Here is a 25,407-nt window from a genome sequence, read left to right on the forward strand (position 1 = left end):
TTAAAGGACGAGGGGATACTGATATCAGAATGGGGAAGGGAACTGAGACAGAAGGAAAAGAAGGCAGAAGAAGGAATTTGGCAAAAGAAAGACTGTTTGGGATTTTTGTACCCCAAATGGAACGCTTCCGGTCTCTGTGTTTCCTTGTTCCTGTGTTAGTCTCACATGTGCAGAGCTCCTCCTATGTTGGAGAACATGCCCGGGGCCCCCATCCATCTGTGAGCCATGTGGAGACAAGAAGCTATGCTCAGGGTGGGGAGGCCAAGGTGAGGGGGGCCTGGGAGCACAGAATGAGTGCAGGCTGTGCAGGGGCATGGGGGTGGTGTAGGGGTGCATGGAGGGTCCTGGTAGCCAGACCTTCATGACAGCAGTCTCCTGCAGGCAGGGCCCAGCACTGAGCTTCCTCTCCAGTTAGACAAGAATACTGTTGACACTGTAAAGAGTGAGCCCAGCAGACCTGAAACCTCAGGAAGACTAGTGGCGTGTTGTCTGGGAGGGTAATGGGACAGACACTGTTGTCACCCTGCCTTTGTTCTGAAGAACTAACCGGACTTCGCCCCTTCGGAAAACCTCCAAGGGTCGTGGAGCTGCTTGCTGACCCCCTTCCCAAGGGCTGTGGATGCAAGGAGAGAGAGACTCTTGTCCTAAGTTCTTGGTGGCCTTCCCAGAGAGAACCCTCTCTGGTGGCTCATGAGATAGTAGATGGGAGAGGAGCCCACTGCCTGGCACTGTCACGGGGAGGGGAGCAGGGTGCAGAGGAAGGCAATATGGGGAGCACTGGGATTGGGGTGTGGCCCTTTCATGCAGAGCAGAGCCAGTGATGGGTGCCTTGAGTACCAGCCTCACATGCTCTGCCTCTGTTCCAGGGCACTGAAGGGAACACTGGACCCAGGAAAGCCCAGTGCTGCTTCCTGGGCCTCAGTGTGTGTCTCAGGTGGGGTGGGTGGGGAACCACTCGGCTATTTGGGCTTCTTCTTGTTGGCCTTCCCCATTGCTTCAGACCTGACGGGGCCGCACAGGGTCCAGCTGGTCCTCAGGAGGAGCCGGCCAGACAGTCATTTAGTGAGCTCTTGCCCCGGCTCCTGCCCCACCCCAGATCCCTCATTCACAGTGAGTGTGGGAAGAATGAGGCTGCACTGAGTGGCCTGTCTGTGACTGGGCAGGGGGTGGCTGAGGAGAAGCTAGTGTGGCACCTCCATCAGCTGAGGCCACCAGGGCCGGGTGGAGCCAAAGCCCATCCTTCAGAAGGGCCTTTGGGTGGGAGACAGGAATCCGGCCCAGTCCCAATGGGTGTAGCTGAGGACCTTGGGCCGTGAGAGACTCTGCTCCACACCAGGACCAAACTTGGGACATAACAACAACTGCTGTTTGAGGGTCAACAGCAGCTTGTCAGTGGCCGGGAGAAGTGCCGGGTATGAATACTATCTCATTGGCTCCACACAAATACCTTGTATGAGGTGTGGGTGCTCTTATCTTCATTTAGTGGATGGCTGAGCATGAGCCGCAGGGGCCTGAGCACCTTGCTCAAGGTCAGACAACTGGATAGCACTGGAGCTGGGACTCACACCCAAGTGTGTCTGATTCCAGTCCTATGTGACCAGGACTCTGCCACTCTGCAGGTGGCTGCCTCCCGTGTGCCTGGCTGCAGGACCTGGCGGGAGAGGTACAGGAGACGCGGTGCTGCCTATCCTGGGTTACTAATGTAAGCCCTGAGGATCGTCAGGGGCCTGGCCGGAACACATGGGGGCCCAGAGAGGTGGCAGAGGGGAGATGAATGAAGCGGCTGTTTACCAGGGTTTGCATGGGGGAAGCACAGCACCAAGGATGGCAGAGCACTTAGAGACCAGTAGCGATGGGGCACCTTTCCCACCCGTGGCCTGAAGGCAAGGTGGGGGCCCTGTTAGCAGACCCAGGCTGTAGGAAAGGGCCACCAGCCTCTGCACGCTCTGCAGGGAGGAGCCAGGGATGTGCCTTAGCCCTGCACTCCCCACACCCTCCTGGCTCCTGTGCTGAGGGGCCCGGCTGATGCCCCTATACAGGTCTCTAAAGGTCTGCCTTCTGGGATGGAACGAGAAGGAGAAGGGTGGCCAGTGGATCTGGAGGAGAGCAAATGAAGACTGTCTCTTACCTGTTAGAAAGGATGTCTGAAGGAGACACCGGCCTTGTCTGTGTCTGTATTTGCCAAGCTTCCCATGTGGGACCTGAGTATTTGTTAGAGGAAAGCTTACAGCTTTATTTCCTGGCATCTTACCCTTCTGTTACAGATTACGCTGTGCCCCTCCCCTCTGCCAAAAGAAAGGTGTGTGGAAGTCCTAATGCCCAGCACTCTCACATTGTGATGTTATTTGGAAATAGGGTTATTGTGGATATAGTTGGTTAAGATGAAGTCATGTCGAAGTGGGATGGGCCCCTAATCTAACATGACTGGTGTCCTTGTGAGAGAGTCACATGAAGACAGAGACACATGGGGAACAGTATGCGCCGCAAAAACAGACATATGATGCAGCTGCAAGCCAGGGAGCACCAAAGTTTGCCAGGATACCACCAGAAGCTAGGAAGGATTCTCCCCTACAGGTTACAGAGGGGGCATGGCCCTCATGACTCCCTGATTTTGGACGTTGAGCTTCCAGAACTGAGATAATACAAGTCTGTTTCAGGCCACCCAGGTTGTGGTACTTTGTTGCAGCCCTAGGAAACGAATATGTCTCCTAAAGCAATTTCCGTGTTTTATTAGCAAAAAGCATTTGTGAGGTACAAGTGTATGCACGGCTAAGTCACCAGAGGACCAAGCCAAACCTGGGGATTCAGGAGGCAGAGTTTCCCTTTGGTGTTTGGCCATGTTTCTTAGAGACCACTCTAAGAATTAGGAGCCAGAAGCGACCCTCTGAGGCCAGAGAAGAGAGGAAATTCTCTCGAGCCATATACCAAGTCTGAGGCCAGGCTGGGCAGAGAAGGCAGCCCATGTGAGGCTTATCTCCAGCCCGATCCGGCTCCACAACTGAACAGCTCATGTCCCGTCCCCATGCTCTGGTCTGTTGCCCTGTGAGCCTCGGCAGTGCCCTTGGAGGGAGGGAAATCAGAAGCGGGGCTCTGGGCCTCATGCTTGTTCTCGGGCTGTGCCCTGTGTGGACCAAGCACAGATGGAGACCTGTCCCAACTCCTTGAGGCACACTGCTGTGCTGTGCCCCACCTTCCTTCTGTTTGCGGTAATTGACTGCACCTTGGAACAGAAAGAGAAAGGTGTGTGTTGCCGGTTGGGGGTGGGGTGGGGGTACTGCACTGATCTGTGCATTCCTTAAAAGAGCAAATTTCACAGTTTGTATTTATCATTTAAATGCCTGTTCTGACTCATTCAGTCCGTCAGTCAGCAGATGGGTAGGACCAGCTCATCTGTTTACTCGGTCTTGTCTCTCGTCCCCACTGGCCACTACGACACATCCAACAGTGGAGACTTCTCTAATCATAGCTTCTCTTACCTAGCATTTTACACTTGGCAAAGAGAGTAAAGAAGTGTTAGTCCAATGGGTATCATTAATGATGTGCAGAGCCTCTCTCGGCCTGGGCTGGCTGGCTCATGGATGCAGGCGGAAATGCCTCTACCTGTGAAGATCAGGCTTTGACACTCAGAAGAGATTTGCTTTGCTTGTCAGTTGGTAACCCAGGACTCCAGAGTTGACTGAGCGTTTTGCTTAGTGTGGCCATATTGCTTCCAAACCGTTTACATTGGCACCAGATGGCTGGGATGGGAGCTTCTGCTGAGACGTCGTTGAGGAGGCGGTTGCTGTGGTCCCAGTGTTCAGGGGCGAAGCCCTGGATCAGAGAGGTTGCCGAGAATGAAAGAGGTATACAGATCAGTGCTGCAGAAGGTGCTGAAGAGAAAGAGTCCCCGTGGTGTGGCGAATGATCTGATGAGACTCGGGGGGAACAGGGAATTGAAGCTAAATGCCTCTGAGGCTTCTCTCCTGGGCTCCAGGGAAGGGTGGCAGGAAAGTTTGGGCAGGAACTGTGTGCACAAGAGGAGACATGGAGAGATTTACATGGGCTGGACACATGGGATGGGATGTGAAAGTCTTCCTTAGAATGCTTTCTTGCTTTAACTAACCTTTTGTATCTGTGCAGAGCCCGGGCCGGTTGTGCCAGAATGTGGGCCCTTGAGGCTGGTTGGTGTCCTCAACAGTTCATACTCAACCACTTTACCCCAAACTCAGAGCTGGCAAAACCTCTCTCTCCCCTGGTCCAAGGAAGCAGCTTGAGGCCGAGTCTGAGGCCAGAGGTGTAGGGATGAGATTACAGGGAGGCTGGCCTGAATTGGCAGCAAGAGGTATGGTTGTGGTGTGAAGCTGGGGGTTAGACTCTGTTGGTTCCGGGACCCTGTCTCAAAGACTGAGGATTGGGAGGGGAGCCACGGGGGCATCGTTCAGAAATTCTGTGACAACAGGCTGGCTTGCCCGGTGAGCACAGCACGTGGAGGCAGGACACAGCCCTGAGGAAGGTCGGGGAAAAGAGCTACAAAGGACTCTGCAGGGAGGCCAGGCTGAGTCCTTGGCAGGCTGCTGTGATGGACGGAGCAGGGCCAGGGTGGGAGCACCACAGGAGCCTGAGGTGGTGGCTGGGGGGTGTGAGCTCCAGGGGGTGCTCAGACTACTTGCTGAGTCCAGGTCTGGAGGGTAGCACGGGCCTCCCCAGAAAGGCAGAGGGCCTCACCGTGGTCAGAGGTTCCTGGCACATTCTGGTCCCTCCATACTCAAGATGTGGGAGTGGGGGTGACTGTGTGATACACAGACTATTCCTGCCAGTATGAACTCAGTCTTAGGGCAGGTGTGTGTGTGTGTGTGTGTGTGTGTGTGTGTGTGTGTGTGTGTGAGAGAGAGAGAGTGTAGGTGTAAGTATATGGGGTGGTGATCCCTGCGCTTTCATCAGCTAGGGGATGGGGAAGGAAGGAGGAAGTGCCAGATGTGTGCCAGGCTCCAGTACCCCTGTCATTTTATTCACTGCTCACAACTCTCCTTGGGATTCCCCTTTCCTGCCATTCAGAAGCTGTAAATGCAGATTTACCTGCATGGTTATTTGATTAATTTCTGTTTACCTACTTGCCTGCAAGCTCCCTGAGGGGTGGGATGTCTGTCTGTCCCCTGTTCTGTCTCTAACGCCTGAACAAAGCTCATTCTGCCTGCGGGAGTGGCTCAGACAGCCTTTGCTGAAAGGAAACTGGAGTTGCTTCATACCACCCTGTTTCAGACCTCTTCCAACCATCCTGAGCCCTCGTGAAGGCTCAGGGAGGGAGTTGGGGCTGCAGTGAGCTGCCCCTCGACTCAGTGCATTGATATAATAACAGCTTGCTTCTTGCAGCTACACCTGGTGTGGCTTCTAGCTTCAGCAGTTCTGTGGGCCCTGGAGGGCAGCCCAGGGCAATGACTGCATGGTTGTGCTGGCCCTCCTCTGCTTGGAAGGTCCACAGACTCGCCTTATCGGATGCACACAAGGCACTGCTCCGAGACGGCCTGGAAACCCCGATTCCATCTGTATATGTTGTCGTATATTGTTACCACCACGGAAGGACGTTGTAAATATTTTCAGCTGAATGTCTGATTAATGTCTCTCCAAAAAGAATGGCAGAGCTGTAAGGAGAGGGTTTATTTATCTCTCTTTCATCATGATGGGTATCTAATTCATCCCAAATGTCAATACATCCCGAGGTGCCAATCCAGACAGAGATGGGAGCCGCCTGCAGAGCCAGGCAGCAGCCGCCTCTTCCTCCTTGCAGGGGGTTCTGACCTGGCCCTTCACCCGGACCTCTGGGCACTGGCCCCCACAGTTGGAGGGGGCACCCTGAGGGTTTCTGTATTGAAGCCACTTCAAGGAGATTGTTCCTTGGGAAACTGGGGTCTCTCTGCCAGGCTTCTCATGTGCCTGGGTTCTCGGGTTCTTGCCAGTCCAGCCAGCTCTTGCCAGAGGCCCCCTTCTGTCTCCCCTCATGGCCTCCCCTCTCCTCTTGCTCAGTCTTCCTCACCCTCTTGTATGTTTGGGGTGGCTCCCACTTGGTTCCCATCCACCTGTTTCTGCCGCTGCCCTTGTTGCCCCTGGGGAGTCACTCCATCATCTCTGTCCCAAGGGCCAGGTGGAGCTCTCCATCCTCCCCTCCCCACCACCGCTCACCACTATCCAGGAGACCACAGCATTTCCTTTTGCCTCCACGCAGTGTGAGTCTCTCATTCTCCCTGTTGGGATGGGCCCACTCATTCCCCATGTGCAGAAGAACCCCATCCATTCCCTTGAATTCCTGTCTCCTTCTCATGGCCTCGGCCAGAATAGGATGCCAAGTGTAATTTTTTGCTTCTTGTCCGTCCCTGGACTAGATCACGAGTCTTTCCAGGGCACCCACCTCTCTGATTTGCTGCTGTATCCTCAATGTGTTCCTCCTTGGTCTTTACAATAATGCAAGGACGAAGGTAGACAAGATATTATTAGATATTTAATATCGTTAAGTCTTACAGATCTCTTATAGGTGTCTTACAGATAGCACCTTTAGGGTTTTTGCCTAGCGAAGGAAACTGCAGCTTGGAGTGATTAAGTGGCAATAATAACAATAGCATATGATTTGCAGTGCTTTATCTCCCCCTACCTCCCCACTCCCCGCCCCCCAGTCCTGTGTATTGGAAAACTCTAGCCCCATTCTGCAGATGAAGAAGGAAGGAGGGAGTGATGACGGAGCGAGGGATGTGGGGGAGAGGGAGGGAAAGAAAGAGAAAGGAGGGAGAGAATGGGACAGAGAGCGAGTCGTGGAGGTGGGATCCCGACTCAGTCCACCTACAGCATCACCGCCTCTTCCCCTCTCCAGCATTCCTCCCTGCCGTGGGCAGTGAGGACACGCTCCCAGAGGGCAGAGGCCAGGCGGTGGGTGTGAGTTCCAGAGTTGCATCCCCTGTAGGCATCAGATCTGACAGCAACACATGCACCTCCAGCTGGTTGGTCCCCACGCCACTGTTTGAGAGCAGAAGTGATGGTAAATATTTAATTGTGCTTCCACCATAACTTTCTGCCAGAGCTCTCAATATGCTTTATAAATGCAAATGAGTGCTCTTTTCCTCTCCAGGGAGATGTAAACCTCCTCAAATCACTTTTATTCAGCCCCCACCAGAATGTAATGCCATAATCAGGAGCGCTCTGTGCCAGAAAAGAAACTGCCCTTAATCATATCGAGTGGATGGTTTATGGTTTTGTGGTCTTCTGTCTCCACGGCGGGCAGGATGCAGGGAAATGGATTCCTCTTGCTGCAACTTCTGTCCAGTAGGGTGGATGGAAAACATTATTTAGAAATAGTTTCAATTATAGCCCTTGAGCAGGCGACTATGAATAAAATGAAGTCTTAGATTATATTAATGGGACTAACAGAACACACTAGTCCTTGGAAGCTTTAGGAATGAGGCTAATTCTTATTTTTGATTCTGGACTCGGTTTCCCTTGCTGCCTGCATCCTCTGCCTGTCCATCACTACTTCACCTCGATCCTGAAGTTAAGGCTGGGTGATGCATGATTCTGGGGGCTGTTGTGGCTTCTTGGGTTTATGAGCAAGGCCCCCACCCTTACCCCAGGGCCACAGTAGAGCCCCTAGAAGCCCAGATCAGCCTGGTAGGGAGCACCCTGAGGTTTGAAGCTATAGCGTCAGGGTGGGAGGCTGGGTGGCCTTGCAGAAAGTACTGCACCTTTATGTGCCATGGTCTCCAACTCTGTCAAATGGGTTCACTGGCCCATGTTCAGGGCCACCTGGCGGAGCCATTGGAATCATAGAGATGAATTTCTCCAGAGCCTCATGGAGTGCCTTCTGAGAAGTGTGTTATGTAAATTTGGTGTGTCATGATCATTATTAGTGCTGTGAAGTGGAGATGAGGGGGAGAGGGAGGGTTGCTTCTGGAAGGGACCGGCCTCCCCAGCTGTCAGAAGAATTGGAGGAAAAAACAAACTTAAGAAGTCTCTTCCAGTGCTTGCCTTCCTTCAGATATGCACAGTATGCACAGTATGACTCTCAACGCAAACCCAAGCTCGGATGGGCGAGAAAATACAGCTTTATTTACTTTATCCCCTTGATTTGCTGTTTGAGCCCCCATTCCCCTGGGGTGGCAGAAATGTAATTTAGGTTACATGTAGGCTGTATGGTGCCAAGTTGTGGAGGAAGCTGCCTCAATGCCTCTGTTAGCTCCTGTCCACACTGGCACCCATCGAGACACCCCACACTCCATGTGACCCTTGCCTATAGTCCATGCAGGTCACCACTGGGTCGTTCTGGGTCCCCTTCATTAGTCCTGATGGGACCTAAGGCTCCCTCTGCTCTGTCCATGCCATGTCAGCCTGGTGGGTCACTCACTGCTGCATCCCACACTGGAATGAATGCTGCATGTCCAAGGCCCTGTCCCCTCCACAGACTCCTACCATCCCTTCTCTGGGATTGGATACCAGGAGACAAGAGCATAGGGAACCCGTTTTCTCAGCCAACACTACCCCTCACTTATCACTTCGATTTTCATTCCTCCCACCTGCACATAGGGGGATTGCTTCCCAAACCTTTGGCTTATGCCAGGAGTCCTTCTGTTTCTTGAGGGGCCCACCATTTTGTAACTGTACATTCTGCATTCATATCTCCCATCTCCTGCCTGAAGCAGTGAACACAGAATGGCTGTTCACATGGGGCATAGGAGCGTTCAGGAAAAAAAGGAAACCGAGGAGGGGGAAGCCAAAACAGCTGATGTTTATTTCCCCCTCCTCTGTTGGTTGAGCACCTAATGCACTGGGCCTATTCCTCTGATACATGTCCTGGGAAATCCAGGTGGATGAGACACTTCCACCAGCCTAACCAGCACCATGGTGTGAATTTAAAAAGGTGCCCCTCTGCAACTACTGGACATCCACATGACAAAAACAATTGTACGTTTGATTCACCTTGTACCTTATGCAAAAATTAACTCCAAGTAGGTCACATACTCAGGTAGGAGAAGAAAATCTTTGTGACCTTGGGTTAGGCAAAAATTTCTCAGTATGACACCCAACCATAAAATAAAACATTGATAAGCTGGATTTCATGAAAATTTACAACTTCTGCTTTTTGAAACACACTGTTAAAAGAAAGAACATACAAACTGCAGAGTAGGAGAAAATATTTACAAAGCATATATCTGATAGAGGACTTGCATCCAGAATATATAAAGAACTCTCCAAATTCAATAATAAGAAAGTAAAAAATTGTAAAATATTGAACACACTTCACTAAATAAGATATGCCAATGGCAACTAGGCACGTGAAAGGATGTTTAATGTCATTCATCATTAAGGCAATGAAAATTAAAACCACAATGAGCTACTGCTACATACTTATGAAAATGGCCCAAATTAGAAATGATCCACAATGACAAGTTGGTGAGGATGTGGAGGAACTGGAATGCTCATACACTCTCATGTATAGCCCCAAACTGGAAACAACAGGTGAATGAGTAGGTAGACTCAGTGTGACCATACAATAGAATATTACTCAGCAATAAAAAGGGATGGACTGCTGATGTTCACAACATAATCAGTCTTTTTAAAAAAAGTTTTACTTATTTATTTTTGAGAGAGACAGAGCAGGGGAGGGGCAGAAAGAGAGAGGGAGACAGAGAATCCCATGCAGGCTCCACACTGTCAGTGCAGAGCCTGATGCGGTTCTCAAACTCATGGCCCATGAGATCATGACCTGACCCAAAATCAAGAGCCAGATGCTCAACTGACTGAGCCACCCAGGTGTCCCCACAACATGATCAGTCTAAAATAGTTATGCTAAGTGAAAGAAGCCAGATTAAAAAATAGTATATACTATATGATTCCATTTACATAAAATTCTAGAGAATGCCAGTTGATCTATAAAAAGGAAAATCAGTCATTGCCTAGGGACAGTGATAGGGTGGGGCAGGGACGGAGGGAAGGAAGGTTTACAAAGGGACAAGGGCACTTCTGGAATGATAGATATGTTTATTATCTTGATTGTGGTGATGGTTCCCCGTGTAAATATATGTCAAAACTTATCAAATTGTATGCCTTAGCTACATGCAGTTTATTGTACGTCATTTCTACCTCAATAAAACTGCTGAAAAAACACCCAAAGAGGATTTTGGCTTTGCTGATCAGGAGCTCATGATCAGGCTTTTGGGAAGTAGTTTCCATTGAGAAGTAGGGGCTGACAGCAGTCAATAATGGACTGACGAGAAAAAAAGAAAAAGGCGCCTTGTTTTCAGGACACTTTACTGCTATCTGCCAGAGAACAGTTCTCATAAATAGTAAGTCTGTGGTCACTCTGTGCCTGATGATCTTGGTGTGTGCACTGGAGCTGCTGCAGCGGCTCCCAGGAGCTCACAGCTGGAGCCACAGTGTCTCTTTCTCTTACTGGCCACAAGGATAGGTGAACAGGAAGCAGGCTGCAGGGACATGACAGGTGCATTTGTGTGAGCCCCTTGTAGAGTCTTGGAGAAGGAGGTGACATGTATCTGGGTCCAGGGTCAAAGGGGCCTGCAGGGAGGCTGAGTCTTGGGAGGGTGGTTGGGGGTCAGGGGAATTTATGGGAGATCATCCAAGGGTGTCAACTTGGATGCCTGAAAGGGAGGCGGAGGAGAGTGGTGGGGAGAAATGGGTGCAGACAGACAAGGTTGGAGACACAACCCAGTGGGGAGGAAGATGGCAGAAAGACATGGCTCAGGAAGGCCAAGAAGGAAGTAAATTGGCCACTGAGTTGTCATGGCCCTTGAAGAGCCTGTGGACGAGTACAGTGGGAAGAAGCCATGTCTGGGGATAAAGTGGTGGGTGGACAAATGACTTCATCCCACACAGGGGGCTTTCAGTCTTTCAGGGAGAGACCAATGAATGTAGCATCAGGATATGTAAGCTGTGGCATCTGACAGACTTCCCTTCTCTGAGCCTTAGGCTTCACAGAGGGCCCAAGGCTCCTAATATAGACATTTACAGTTATAAGTAACCTTATGAACATAAGGGCCACCGCCTAGAAATCCTTCTGACTCATCAGATTTTCTCTTTTGACCCACAGAAACCTTAATGGACACCAGAACGGCTACCGCAGAGCTGGGCTGGACAGCCAATCCTGCGTCAGGGGTGAGTGTCAACCATCCATCCTTCAATCCTGCTGTGCAGTCTAGGGCCTATGGGATGGCTGGGGGAACAGAGCCTGCCTACAGCAGGACCTTTGTGGGGGGAATGTAGGTGTGAGTGGCTGTGTCCTCTGCCCATCCACAAAGAGGCAGCACTGAAGATCTTTGGCCTGAGCTGCTCCCTGGTAAGATGATGCAGACCATCTCCTGACACAGTCCTTCAGGAAGCTGGCTCCCAGGTGACTAGGGCTGTGCCTGTGTGGGAACAGGGGCAGTGGCTGCCAAGAGCTGAGCACTCAGGCCAATGGCACTGGGATAGATCAGAGATCTGTGATGCCCACAGGGCTGCCAAGAGGCAAGGGCACGAGGAACTGGAAGTCAGAAGGGCTGAAGCTCTCTTTCACCTGGAGCTTGCCTTTGAGAGATGTTCTTGATTCATTTGTTCAGTGTTCATGTCCTTGGCCAGACCCTGTAGCCACAAGAATGGAAGAGCTCTGAGGACCTCGTGGCCTCCATGGGTGTGGAGACTGCCGAGTTCATAAACAGGCAGAAGTACATCTCTTCTTTGTGGCAGTGGAGTAATCAACAGGCAGGTGTGGCCCAGAACTTGGGATGAGGAACTTGGCAGGGACACAGGAGCCTTTGCAGAGAAGATGCATGCTAGTTGGGGTTTGCAGAGTGAGTAGGAGTTTGACAGGTTAGAGAGTCTGCAGAGATATTCCAAGTAAGGGAAATAATTGACTGGAGGCACGGGGCCATGAAAAGACATGAGACAGGAGAGTCTGTGTTTCTGGAACATGGCAGGGTGTGGACAGGGCTGAGATGGGGTTGGGGTGTGGGTTGGAACTGGGTCTGATGGCAGAGGACTATGCCTGCCATGCTGAGGAAGCATAATGGATTTTATGCTGTAGGTAGTGGACAGATCCTGGGCAGGAGAATAACATGGCCTGACTTGCTGACAGGATGGTAGGGAACAGTTGAGAGAAAGCATGTATTAGGCTCTTCCAGCTGTCTTTGGTGGGTGGGAAGAGTGGGATAAAAATGGGATACTTAGAGGGCAGTTGGAGCAAAGCAAAGGAAGAAGCATTGGCAGCCCTGGCAATGGATGGACTGCAGGAGGATGGAGCGGGAGATGGAGGAGGGGAGATGACGTTCAGGAGCCTGGCACGAGTGACTGATCACCAAAGGAGAGGGGCCGGGGAGGGAGTGGGCTCTTCATCCCAGCAGGGAGCCAAGTCAGCTGGGGTGGGGCTGCCCACGCCTCCTGTCTCCTTCCCTGCCTTTGGTGGCCTCTACCCCAGGGCCCCTCTACACCCTGTGGTGTGTATCATGACCAGGCCTTTCACCCACTTTTACTGTAGGGTCACTATGAAATGGCCACTCAGGTCCCAGCAGGCTGTGCATCCTCCCCGGCTTTCACTGTCCCCACTCTATCCCAGCATTTGGAGAAACACACCCCCCAGGAGCAAGCATCCTGCCTTGGAGCAGGAAGGCAAGGATTACCACGGGTTGGCGTTTTCCAAAGCAGGGCCCAGAGCCGGGGCCAGTCCTGCCCACGCGGACCAAGTCCCAGTCCTGCTGGGAGCACTGTGGGCAACTAGGGAAACTCCCCTACTTCTACAAGGGACTTTATACAAAGCCTGTGAGGCAGCACCTCTTCATGTTGCTGGATATTAAGAACCTGCCACTCTTGGGGCGCCTGGGTGGCGCAGTCGGTTAAGCGTCCGACTTCAGCCAGGTCACGATCTCGCAGTCCGTGAGTTCGAGCCCCGCGTCGGGCTCTGGGCTGATGGCTCGGAGCCTGGAGCCTGTTTCCGATTCTGTGTCTCCCTCTCTCTGTGGCCCTCCCCCGTTCATGCTCTGTCTCTCTCTGTCCCAAAAATAAATAAACGTTGAAAAAAAAAAAAAAAGAACCTGCCACTCTTTTACAAATTACGTTATTGTTTGAAGGCCTGTGCTTTCACAAAGTATCAACATGATTTATGGTGAATTTTCCTTGTGATTTTTGTACACCTGTGTTCTTTAAACGTCTGCTCTCCTTTCCCAAGGAAGATTGTCCTTTAGGAAAATACTCAAAGTCAAGTGATGCCCTTTAGAGACAGCAGCTGCCGGGCTGCTCTGTGCTTGCCTTCCCACTGGTTAGCAGCCAAGGTTCAGCTGCCTTCCTCCACACCCTTACAGCCAGGTAGCTCTGCTTTAGGTGCCCTGAGCAGCCTCAGAGCCTGCCTGGTTTATAGTGAGTGGTAGGAGGGTCAGGCTGACCCTAGCCTGGGTCGAGAGGGAAGAGCAAGGACCACGCTTCCATCCCAAACCTCTCCTCCTCCCCCTCTGTTCTCATCCTGGATAGTTGCCCCTGATTCTGTGAATACCCCAGTGGCTCCCAAGTGTGTGTCCCTAGCCCATCCTCCATTGGATGCTCATGGGCATGCCAGTCTAAGCCTGGCCCAAGCAGAATTCAACCCCCTCCACCTCCCTCACCAAACATGAGGTCTCCATTTTAGCACATTGTAAAGACCAAACACTGGAGTGATTCTTCTTTGTCATTTCCAGGCCCATCCACATGAGCACCTTTGCTGTCCCCCTGACTGTACTGGGTCCCCATCACAGGTCCACTCAGGGCCAGGGAGCTTTCCTCAATAACACTTTTCATAGTTGCAGATTTTGCATCTTTATGTGTCAGTGTTGGATTAATTTTTATCCCCCCTAATTCTAGCTCCTCTTTGGCCATACTGTCACCTCAACGGTAGCTGGGATTCTCCCTATTTGCTCACCGTTGGAAACTGGCACCTAATTCACTGCCTGACTCAGCTACTTGCTGAGAGTTTCTGACCTGGGCAAGTGGGTGGATGATATGGTGCCATTCTTGGGATGGGGGACACAGGAGGAGCAGCGAGCTTGGGTGGGAAGAGGCAGAGTTCAGCAATGGACCTGTTGAGTTTGCAAGGCACCCATGGGGACGGGCTCTGCCAGCATTTGACTCATGGGCAGTGGAATCAGAAGGCAGGCAGCCTCACTGGGAAGGGAGCCTGGGGCCTGGCTGCAGTCTCCCAGGGAGCATCTGGAGGGAGAAGAGGTGACAGCTTCAGATGGGTAATCTGAATTGAAATGTCAAATATAGAAAGAGGAGCCTAGAAAGGAGACTGAGAAGATATGGCTCAGGAGGCAGGAGAAAACTAAGCGGTTCTCTCACAGGAACCAAGAATGTGTCAAGGAGTAAGAGGAGACAGAAGTGGCAAATGGTGCGGGGGGCTGGGTGGGCTTAGTTACAAGGACCCTGTTGGTGACCCGTGTGGAGGGTTTCACAGGGGACAGGCATAGAAGCCAGAAAGCAAGGGTTGAAGGTCAGTGGGAGGTGAGACAATGGAGACAGCACTTTGTGAAGAGGCAGGAAGACCAAACATGGGGAGAGAGGGAATGGGGCTGTGGGCACATTGGCTCTTCACGGGAAGAGACTCCTGTAGAAATGGAAGTACAGAGATAAGGTGGCTACAGAGAGATGTGGGCACTCAGATTTTGTGACAGAAGCCGTGAAAAGGAAAATTATTTCAATGTTCTATCTTCTCACTGAGGTTGGAGTCCAGGTTCAGGCCCTGAGGATGGGGTGGTCTTGGGCAGCAAGTTTTAGGGGGGCAGAGCAGGTCTGAAGGCACTGCTGGTGTTGGAGATGTGGAGAGAGACTGGGTGTGTATAGAAGGAGTGTGGCCTAGCTGTGGCCACAAGCCATGTGTCTGTGGTGCCCTGATCTGCAGGCCCCCTTCAGTGATCTGATCACATAGGAGGACGTGTCCTGGTAGATCGTCCTGAGGTGTGGGTGTGCAAGAACAGTGGGCCTGGAAGGGTAAGGGGCTGAGGACATTGGTGAAAGGAGGTTGGCATCTTGTATCAAGGCATCTACTCAGCAGAAAGAAATGTGACACCAGGAGGGACTGACCACTGTGACAAAGTGCAGGGGCCCAGATGGAGGTCTCAGTGAGACTGGAGGAGGACCACAGGCTACGGCCTTGAGGCAGGGCTTGGATTTAAGATATGCAGAGTACTTCTGGGTGGTAAAGAGGTCCAGGGAACGGGATTGAGGTCAGGTATTTGAGAAGCCAGGGGGCTGGGTGGGTGATCACATCTTCCTGGGACCCACTGAGGATGAGACACTCCCCACCCCCACCCCCAAAAGGGGGAAGAGGCCTCAGATCATGCATGCCTAAAATGGAGAAGGGTGGACTGGCATTGTTCCGGTAGCCTGGGGGTTCCCAGGGAACTGAGTTTGTCTTGACCAGAAGAAGCCTAATTCTGCCAGGGGGCCCAACTGGCATTCCAATGAACCCTACCCACAGTGCACAGCCTGTGAGGTGGCTCCCCAGAGAGAGGCCATGGGACTCTTCCTTTTATGGGGCTCCCTGGATGTCTTCACAGCTGTGCTTGAGAACCACCAGTTGTGGGAAGGCGTTGGACCGCCCACCCACACACAGCCCACAAATTGTTTTCAGTTCTATTGCTGGAAAGTGGATCATAATATTCCATGTCAAACACAGAAAGTATTTGTGCCCAAATGAAAACTGTTGCTTTATGATCTAATTGTAGCTTTAATTCAAAGCCTTTAGATTTAACCTGAATAGAGGCCACCTGGTGAGTAGAGGGAGAACGTGACATTTATCCAGTAACAAATGCCAGGGAGGAGCTTAGCTGCCCACCAAAGGGCATCCCAGGGACCCTCACTGGTGACACGTGTGACCTTGGGCTGGCTTCATAGATCTCTCCCAAACCCTTGCTTCCAGCCTTGCTACAAAATGTTCCCTGACCTTCACAGTTCAGGACCTCTGGGCAGTGGGGGTGTTCAGGGAGGCCTCATGGTAGACACTCAGTAAGTGGTGGTCTTTATGGCTACCCCTCTCACCAATCTACCCCCCCCCCTTTCTGGATGCTTCCTGGCCCTCCCTACTCTTTTCCTTCCCCCCTCCCTTCCTGCATCACTCCCTGCCCCTCAAGTGTCAGCTCTGTGCTCACCCCCTAGGGGAGTCCTCCTGGATCCTCCTCTCCACCAGGGCTCACTAGGTGCTCTCTTGTTGAAGCCCATACGGCTTGGTGCAGACTTCTGACACACTGTCCATCGCTCTGTGAGCTAACCAGATATTGGTTTGTGGTCTCCCCCGCCGGCCAGAAGATGAAACAGCCTTATCTCTGTATTCCTGGTGCCCAGCACCAGCCCGGCAGGAGACAGGCTCCAATAAATGTTTGTTGACCAAATAAACGAGGAAGGTCCAGAGCATTCCTGATACTTCTTGCATCTCCAACCCAGGGTTCTGAACATAAGAGATGTTCAATTTTGGTTTATTGTAGCCCAATGAAATACTTGTTTTAGGCCTCTCAACACCCAATTGGTTGTCAATATCTTTTCAAAGAGCTTACTTAGTGATGCAGATGGTGCCACCTGTCCTGAAATAAGCCTGACAAAGGAGACCTGGACACCCAGGGGAAGGTGCCACTTGCTTTCAGGTGCTGCCTATGATGGGTTAGAAAAACAAGCCTAGGTCCCTCTGATAGTGAGGCTTATTCCACTCACTTATTGGAAATCCAGCCCCAGAGCTCTTTCACTTTCCATGAGTTTTGCCAGGGCTCACTGGCTTTGTGCACCTGGGCTGCCCATGGGCTCTGTGTGTGTAGGTTTCTGTGTCTGTGGGCCATGTGGCCTAAGTGTAAACATCTACCTCAGTTATCTGCGAAGAGTGCTCCCTGGGCTTCCAGATTCCAGCTGCATCTGCACTGCCCTTGGGAACCACCTTCCTGGCCTGCTACAAAGTCTGTTCACTACTTCAGTATTGGTAAATCCTTATCATGGGAAGGGGAATTTGATGGTGGCAAGATAGAAAAGGACTCCAGAGCCAAGCCTATGGGCCTTGAGGATGAGCAAGCTGGGTGTGTGTGTGCCTGTGCTCTGTGCCTGTGTGTAAATGTATATATGTGTGTATATGTTCATATGTGTATGTCTGTGCAAGTATACATGTGTATGTATATATATATATATACATATGGGCATCTGTGTATATATGTTGTATGTGCATCTGTATATATATGCGTGTATATGTGTGTATATATGTATGTATGTGTATATGTGTGAATATTCATGTCTCTGTGTATGTATGTGTCTATATATATGTCTATATATGTATATGTGTATATATATGGTCACCTGTATATGTGTCTATGTGGTCATCTGTGCATATATGTGAGTATACATTTGCATATATATGTGCGTATGTATATATGTATGTGGGGGGGGAGTTAAATGAGTTTATTTCATTTCATGCCCCTGTGGGCAGTTCCTAGAGTTCTGGAAATATCTTAAATGATGGGAGGGTTATTGGACTTAGTGGCAGAGCTTCCAGAGGAGGCCCCTGTGAAGGGAATAACACTCATTTGAATGCGTGTGTCTGGTAAACTGATTCATTAGCTCCCAACACCAGATGCACGTCCATGAGAACAGACACATGAGGGCCTCACCGCCACTACTTAGTGTCCACATGTGGACCTTCCTGGACACTTGGCAGTCCCTGGCTGCCTCCCTGCTTGCTGTCAGTCAGTCCTCCAGGCACCCCTGCCAGCTGCCCTTATCATGGGAATAAGGAAAGCATGGTCAGGAGAGAAATTCGCTCTTATAACACCCCATTTATTCCAAGGCCATGCAAAATCAATTGAAATTTGTCTGATGGGTGAGAAGTTATAGAGGAGCCCTGAAGGCTCCAGGCCTTGGCATCAAATAAACTGGCTCCCATTCAGCTCTGCAGCTCCCTGGCTGTGTGATGTTGGGCTGGGCATTAAGACTCTTTCAGCCCCAGTTTCCCCCTCTCCTCAGTGGGGCAAGGTTGGCACCTCCTCATACATGAAACACTTCAGTAGGACATTTTCCTCTGTAAACACTCAAGAAACATTAGCATAGTACTAGCCCTTTGGAGGGCTGGATTTTCTCTTTTCTTTATTTGATGACTCAATCATGTTAATGAAGACAGAAAAGCCTGAGCTAAATTAGGCAAATCCAAGAGAAATTTAGCTCTGGGCAAAATGATTTTGTGAATGGAGCTTTCTGGTATTTGAATTTCAGGCCTTGCTGAGGGACAGGCCAGCAAAGGGGCTTGGGGTTGGTCATCCTTTCTCAGACTGGTACCACCACCTGGGACTTGGGAGCCTTTGGCCTGATTTGGCTTGATAGCCGGAAGCCACACTTTTGTATCAGTCCGGGTTCTCTGGTGGCCAGTGACAGAAGAGCTCAACTCAGTCTTTTTTTGTTTGTTTTAATGTTTATTTAATTTTTGAGAGAGAGAGAGAGAGAGACAGAGAGAGAAACAGAGCTTGAGTGGGGGAGGGGCAGAGAGAGATGGAGACAGAATCTGAAGCAGGCTTCAGGCGCCAAGCTGTCAGCACAGAGCCCGATGCGGGGCTTGAACTCATGAACTGCAAGATCATGACGTGAGCTGAAGTCGGACACTTAACCACTGAGCCACCGGGGCGCCCCAAGCCCAACTCAGTCTTAAAGGAAGTGCCCTGGCTCATGTAACTGAATGGTATAGGGCCGTAGGGGCCGATGTAGCTTCATGTGTGGGCTGCTCCAGAGTCTAAGGATCTCTCTCTCTCCCTCTCTCTCTCCCCCCCCCACCCCACACCCCTGCCCATTCTCTTTTTCTCCCCATCTACTTTTTTTCTCTCTCTACTCTCATGGTGCTGGTTCCCTACTGGGCCTCCTCTTGGTCCTAAGAAGTTCAGCTTCTACAACCTTGTTCATTCATATCCCCTGGGAAGAACATGCCCCTCTTGGTGGTTGCCCCAGAAGAAGCCCTGGAATTAGCTCTGATTGGGCCTGAGCAGCTTGCCTGGAATCCCATGCCTGCCTCAACTAGTTCTGCAGCCAGCAAAAGCCTAGTGCCCACTGGTCCTCCCAAATTCTGGGTCTATCTCTGTGTTGTGCTGAGCATACCTGAACCTGGAGATAAAGGGCGAGAGGGAGTAATTCCCCAGAAAGAATTGGGATATAGGTACCAGAAGGATGAATAGATGCTAGGTAGGGAAAAATTAAATCTCATAGTGTATCACAGGCTCAGAGTGCATTATAGTCATGGACACATGATTCCTCAACAACCCCATTTTACAGATGAGGAAACTAAGGCACAGAATCAGCTGTGAAATTACTCCCAGTCACATGGCTAGAAAGTGCCAGTGCTGACATCTCATCTCCTGCAGGCTGCTCTCCTGCTGACAACCATGGGGTACTGTCTTTCCCAATGAAATGCTGCCCACCTTGGTCTCTTCAGAGGGTGGCTCCAGAAGGAACTTCCAGGTCACGTTGCGGTGGGTTCCTCAAACTCAGACTGAGTACATGAAAGGTTTTCTCTTACAGTATGAGAGATGAGTGGTGTCCTTTCCCTGAGCTGTTACTAGGAATGAATATTGCTTTCTCCAAGGAGAGAGGCCTTGCCTCCCAGGGAGGAGGCCTCTGACCTCCCTGCTCCCTCCCCCCTTTCCTCCCCTCCCCCCACCCCCTCAGGTAAACCACTGAGATAAGTCAGAGCTCCCCACCCTGGGCCTCCCACCCACTCTTTATCTTTTTCTCTCACTACCAAAAGGCCTGTAATTAGGAAACATTAGCAGGCTCCAAACAGCTTTCATACCTGAAACATCCTCTGTAATTGCACTCAGCAGTGCTCTTCCCTGGCTATTAATGTCACTTTTATGAAGCAATGAGGAACAAAACACCCCGAGGCACTTAAAACATTTTTTTATATAATATGCGTCTTTTAGGAATGGAAGTTTAAAATCACCTGCCTGACAGAGACAGTGATAGACAAAGGCCCCGGAGCCGTGGAGGTGGGGCCCTGGAGAGAGGAAGGTAGTCCATGAGGTGCTGGGGTGCTCGGGGCTACTCTGGGAAGAGTGTGACAGCCAGGGGCCCGTGGGCTGAGGACAGCAGGTACCCAGGGCAGGGGAGTGGTGGACCAGATGAGCAGCAAGGGCACCGTTCTGCCCTGCTTCATCGTCTGTGATTGCGCTATCGTGCGGCTTTTATATGAGAGCTTCGTGGGCATGTGTGGACCTTTAACAGACAGGTGAAGAGAATGTTACAGATGACCAGTGTTGTTGAGTAGAATGGTAATTAGTATATTGGTTGCAGAAAGAAATTGGGTCTGACTGTGTATACGTGGGGCAGGGGTGAGGTAGGGGCGGAGCAGGGAGAGAGATTGAGGGAGAGATGCTTCTTTAGCTTGCTGGATTAAAGAACTTTGGGAGTTTGTGACGGGTCACCAAAACCTGTCTGGCAGTATCTTGTTGTTCTTGGAAGGAACTCACAGGCTCATTCTGCAGCGGAGCAGGAGATATGTCTGTCTGCAGACTCTGAGAGGGAGCCCCAGAGGTCACCAAGCCCCCCTTCCCCTTCGTGGAGGCGGGCTTAACCTTCATTTGCTGGCACAGACAGGTGTTTTTCCTCTTTCCTAAAACCTTCCCCAGAAAGGCAGTCACCTCCACCACATCCCTTGTTCTAATGCTCAAAGTTTTCTGCCACTGATAGGTGAGCCTGAAGACCAACTGCCTGATGGCTGCTCTCCTCACATTGAAGGCAGGAGTCGCTCTCAGGGCTATGGAAGGAGACGGGCACCAGGACAGAGCTAGGTGGGTCAGCAGGGGCTCCTTGCCTGAATTCACAGCTCCGTCACACTGGCTGCCTTGGTGAAGAAAAGAAATTGGGGAAGACAAAGCTTTAGAAGGAAGGTGAGACAGAGCTTCGAGGCCTAGCAAAGATGAGTGAGAGGCAAATGGAAGAAGAAGGGAGGGTCAGGGTGGGCAGACACAGATGTGGACCCTGAGTCTAGGTCTGCAGGGACCAGCCTGGCCTCTGTGGAAACCGAGCAGCCCTCTGATGACACCTTTGACTTTACCTCCCCTTACAGCCAAAAGCATTGGAATAATTTGGCCCCAACCCCAGTATATAATAGTCTCCCCTTATCCACAGTTTCACTTCCGTGGTTTGAGTTACTCACAGTCAGCTGTGGTCTGGAAGCAGGTGATCCTCCTTCTGATGTATCCTTAGAAGGTCAGTAGTGGCCTAGCGCTCCGTCACAGTGCCTGCATCATTCCCCTCACTCCGTCTCATCACGTAGACATTTTATCATCTCCCATCATCACAAGGAGGGTGAGCTCAGTACAGTAAGCTGTGTGGAGAGAGAGAAACCACACTCACGTAAGTTTTATTACAGTAGATTATTATAATCTATTTTATTATCAGTTCTTTTTGTGCTAACAACATTTATACATTTATAATTTAAAATTTATATTTAATTTATAAACTAAACCTTGTCCTTCGAATGTTTGCTTAAGAGAGGACCATATAGGGTTCGGTACTATTTGCAGTTTCAGGCCCCCACTGGGAGTGCTGGAACACGTCCCCCGTGGATAAGGGGGACTACTGTACTTTTGGGAGTATAAAGGAGCAGGCCCAGCATTTGGAATCAGTTGTCCTGGGCTATTTCCATTTTCCTTGAAGTTCTTTAACTGCTCTGAGCCCATTTTCTGCCCCATCACCTGGGTAATGTGACATTTTATTTATACAGTGGATGGCAGGATTAAATAGTGTTTACCTTGTTTGTAAACTCTGAAGCTCGGTCAGTAGCACTTGCCCTGACTAGTACTAGTAGTTGCAGTGACTCTTGTTTGAGGGACTTAACTTGCATAGAATTAACCGACCACGGGGGTGGGGGGTGCTGAGATGCGAGATCAGCATTCTAGCTTTTCTGTTTGGCTCTGGCATGAATGCCATCGGAGGGTGAACCTCGCTGTTAATAACAATGCTATTGTTAGTAATAGTGATAACCACCGCTACTGCTAGTCACCCATAATTAAGTACCAGCTGCATACCAGGCACTGATATTACTTGTATGACCTCACTGGATTTTCACCAGGACCCTGCAAGCCAGGTGGTATTTCTCCCATTTTACAGAGCAGACATTGAGGCTGGAGGCAATTACCCAGAATCCTAGGACTGCTCAGAGGTTTCACTGAGACTGACCCCAGGCCAATCTGGACACAAAGCTTACTCTTTTTTTTTTTTTTAATATTTATTTATTTTATTTATTTGAGAGAGAGAGAATCCCAAGGAGGCTCCACGCTGTCAGCAGGGAGCCCGACATGGGGGCTCAGTCTCGGGAACTGTGAGATCATGACCTAAGCCGACATCAAGGGTCAGATGTTCAGCCGACTGAGCCACCAGGCACCCCCCACAAAACTTAGCTTACTCTTGTACCTCTGCTCCTGAAGATGTGTTAGGAAGGGATCTCAGAGTCATATGTCATTGAGAAACTGGAGAACAGGGGTGAGGTAAAAGTTTCCTTGTTTTCTACAAAGGGAAAAGGTAGGTTTGAAACCCATGTGCTAGTGAGTAGTGCACATTTTAAGCACCCCATGAATTTATTTTTAAGTGTTTATTTCTGAGAGAGAGATCATCAGCGGGGGAGGTGCAGAAAGAAAGCGGGACAGGGGATCCAAAGTGGGCTCTGTGCTGACAGCAGAGAGCCAGATGTGGGGCTCAGACTCAGGAACCGTGAGATCGTGACCTGAGCTGAAGTCGGATGCTCAACCAACTGAGCCACCCAGGTCTCCCCCTGCTGTGAATTGTTTTTTAAAGCAAACTGTATGGGAAGAGGTGGAAGAGACGCTTTGTGACATATGGGGCTCAGGGTCCAGGAGGACTTGGAGGAGGACCAGGTAAGGGCTGGCTGGGATCCAGAGGAGGGCACAGGTCGTCCTTGGGGACGGCTGGCTCTAGGCGAGGATGGAGGAGCCTGGGGGTCAGCTTCCACCCTCAGGCCTTGGCAAATATTCAGGAAGTGAGGACTGTAGGAAGGGAGACACGTGAGGGGTGGGCTCTAGTGAGTTGCTTTGTCTCATCCAGTGGCCTCATTGTCACTTCTGTAGAAGCAGCGCCCGCTCCACTTGAGGTGCTGTTCTGCCGCTCTCATGGCAGGGAGTTCTAGTCGTGGCACATCCTCACCTCCGTGGACACACTGTCCCACTCACCACTCTGGTGGGGACAGGCATGCCCGACATTTCCCAGTGTCACAAAGGACAACCAACATGAAAGATGTTGGAGTTAAGATTTAAACTTATCCTGCCGATGGAGAGCTCTGCTGTCAAACTGACATGGTTGACGGTAATGGGCTTCATTTGCATTTATATGTGAACAGTTCATTATGCAGCCAACAAGCCCCCCGGGTGACCCAGGTGGGCAGTGCCTCAGGTGGTGGGGACTTGCATGTGGCTGGTCACATTTTTGTGGGGACTGACCACAGGATGCAGAAGCAGGAGAGGCCTGACTGAGCTGGTGGTATTTGGAGCAATCCAGGTGCAAGTCACAGGTGATGGTGGCCCCATTGTGTGCTGTGCTGGCCTGAGTACATCTGCCATCATGGGCTCATTCTGGGAGCTGAGTTTTAAAAAAAAATATTGGAAAGTCTGGAGCATGCCTAGTAGAGGGTGACCAGAATGTTCATGGACCTGGGAAACCTCAGCCCAAAGACAATCTGTAGCAAAGTCTGCAAGGCAAAGAAGTGAGATCGAAGTCCTCCCTGGGCTTCCCAGAACCACACTCTAGCAGCTGCAGTCCCAGGGAAAAAAGTCCCCTGAAGTGGGTCCTACATAGTGACCACATTCTCACAATTGGGAGGGAGTAGGCAGGATAGAGGACAGTGTGTTCTCTTTCCAGGCTCAATTTGACTTTATTGCACCCTGAGAATGGGAATTCTCCCCCACCCTGAGAATGGAACAAAGCCAAGAACTTTAGGAAGGCCAGCCTCTTCCTCCCCCCATGGCTTGCTCTCTTGTTTCGGGGGTGGCTCCAGCTGGCCACAGCCAGCCTGGCCCTCATGCAGTCAAAACTCTTTGCGCTCATGCAGTGAGGAACCCATTCCCCCAGGCTCTAACCCAGTGCTCCAGCCCAGCCCCAGCCTGGCCCCCTCTGTGCGTTCTGTGGAAGGCTCTGTGGAGCCTCAGAGATGGCTCCAAGCTGCAGGGAAAAGTCATCAGTTTCTCCTGGTGGTAACTCTGCTCCTCGGCGGTGGAACCCAGATCTGGGCAGAGCAGGATTAGGCAGCTGGGGCCTGGGGCCCTGCAGCTCCCGCCCCTGCCTTGTTCGACAAGGCCTTGTTGGACAGCAGCGAGGACCACATTCAATCGACAGCTTAAGATAATCACATGTGTGAGGCACTGGGATAATGACAGCTGAATACCCTGCCATGGTTGCCATAGTGACCAGCCAAGCACTGGTTCCCTCCTTTTTTTTTTTTTCTTTCTTGTTTTCTGGGCCTCCTTGTTATAGGGCTGGCTGGTGGGGTGGGGGCTGAGTTTGGGAAATGGGAAAGAGGAGGAAAGGGGGAGGGGAGCCCCAAGAGGGGCAGCCCATTATACTCTCTTTAAATACCCCAGCTGGAGGTGTTTTAAATCCCAACAGAGACAGAGAGAAACAGTGTCTTAATCCCTAGCTCCCTGTGAATTATTGAAAGGGATCTTGTCAGAAGGATGAATTTGTCACTGTTGCAGTGTCAACAGCAGCAGCAGCAGCTGTCATAATGGCTGAGGACCCCACTCCAGGCAGAGCCTGGTACGAAATGCTGCTGCCTGGTGGAAGTTCCAGTGGCCTGGGGGCTGTGGACAAGGAGCCCCCTCCGGAGGCACAATCCTGCAGTGTTTCTCCCAGCAAGCTGACGGAGACCTGGGTGTGAAGTGTGCCAGGATGCAAAGAGATGCATGCCATCTGGACCTTGGGCCCAGTCAGCCTCGCTCTCTGTTGGCATGATCTCTGAGCAGTGAGAGGCATCACCCTGGCTGGGAAGGTACAGAGCCGACCGGTGCTCATGAGACAATTGGTGTGTGGGCATACCCAAGGGAGGGCACACAGGCCCTACCCGGGCCACAGCCAGCACCCCCAGCCACACACGGGCACATATATACACTTATGCACGTGTGCACGCACCAAAGATGATGCACAGGTGCAAAAAACCAGACAGACAGGAAAGAGTCCTAGATAATACACACCATGGAATGAAAAGCCAGGACTTTTAAGGAAAAATAACAACTGTGCTCAGGGAGAGGCTAATAAGCATGTGTCTCTGGAGGGCTGATATCCATAATAACTGACTTACAGGGGTCTCTTATTCAGATTTAAGTACTTTATGTGAATTGTCATATTTAATCCTCACATTGAATCCTCATGAGGTAGGTACCCCTGTGTCCCTGTGAGAGAGGAACAGCCGGGGCT

The 25,407-nt window shown here is 51.0% G+C and overlaps 1 protein-coding gene across 1 annotated transcript in view; it reads left to right on the forward strand.

Annotated features, from left to right (window-relative positions):
• EPHB1 (EPH receptor B1) overlaps window positions 1-25,407 on the forward strand; it is a 378,786-nt gene that overhangs the window by 72,053 nt on the left and 281,326 nt on the right. Inside the window, exons 2-3 of the mRNA XM_047100394.1 lie at window positions 5,350-5,398; window positions 11,063-11,127. Of these exons, the coding sequence (XP_046956350.1) occupies window positions 5,350-5,398; window positions 11,063-11,127 (114 nt within the window). The remainder of the gene's footprint in view (window positions 1-5,349; window positions 5,399-11,062; window positions 11,128-25,407) is intronic.

Source organism: Lynx rufus, unplaced genomic scaffold (genome assembly GCF_022079265.1).
Source record: "Lynx rufus isolate CCGP_SWC_20201006 ecotype Redwood Valley unplaced genomic scaffold, mLynRuf1.p SCAF_5, whole genome shotgun sequence".
Taxonomy (NCBI): domain Eukaryota; kingdom Metazoa; phylum Chordata; class Mammalia; order Carnivora; family Felidae; genus Lynx; species Lynx rufus.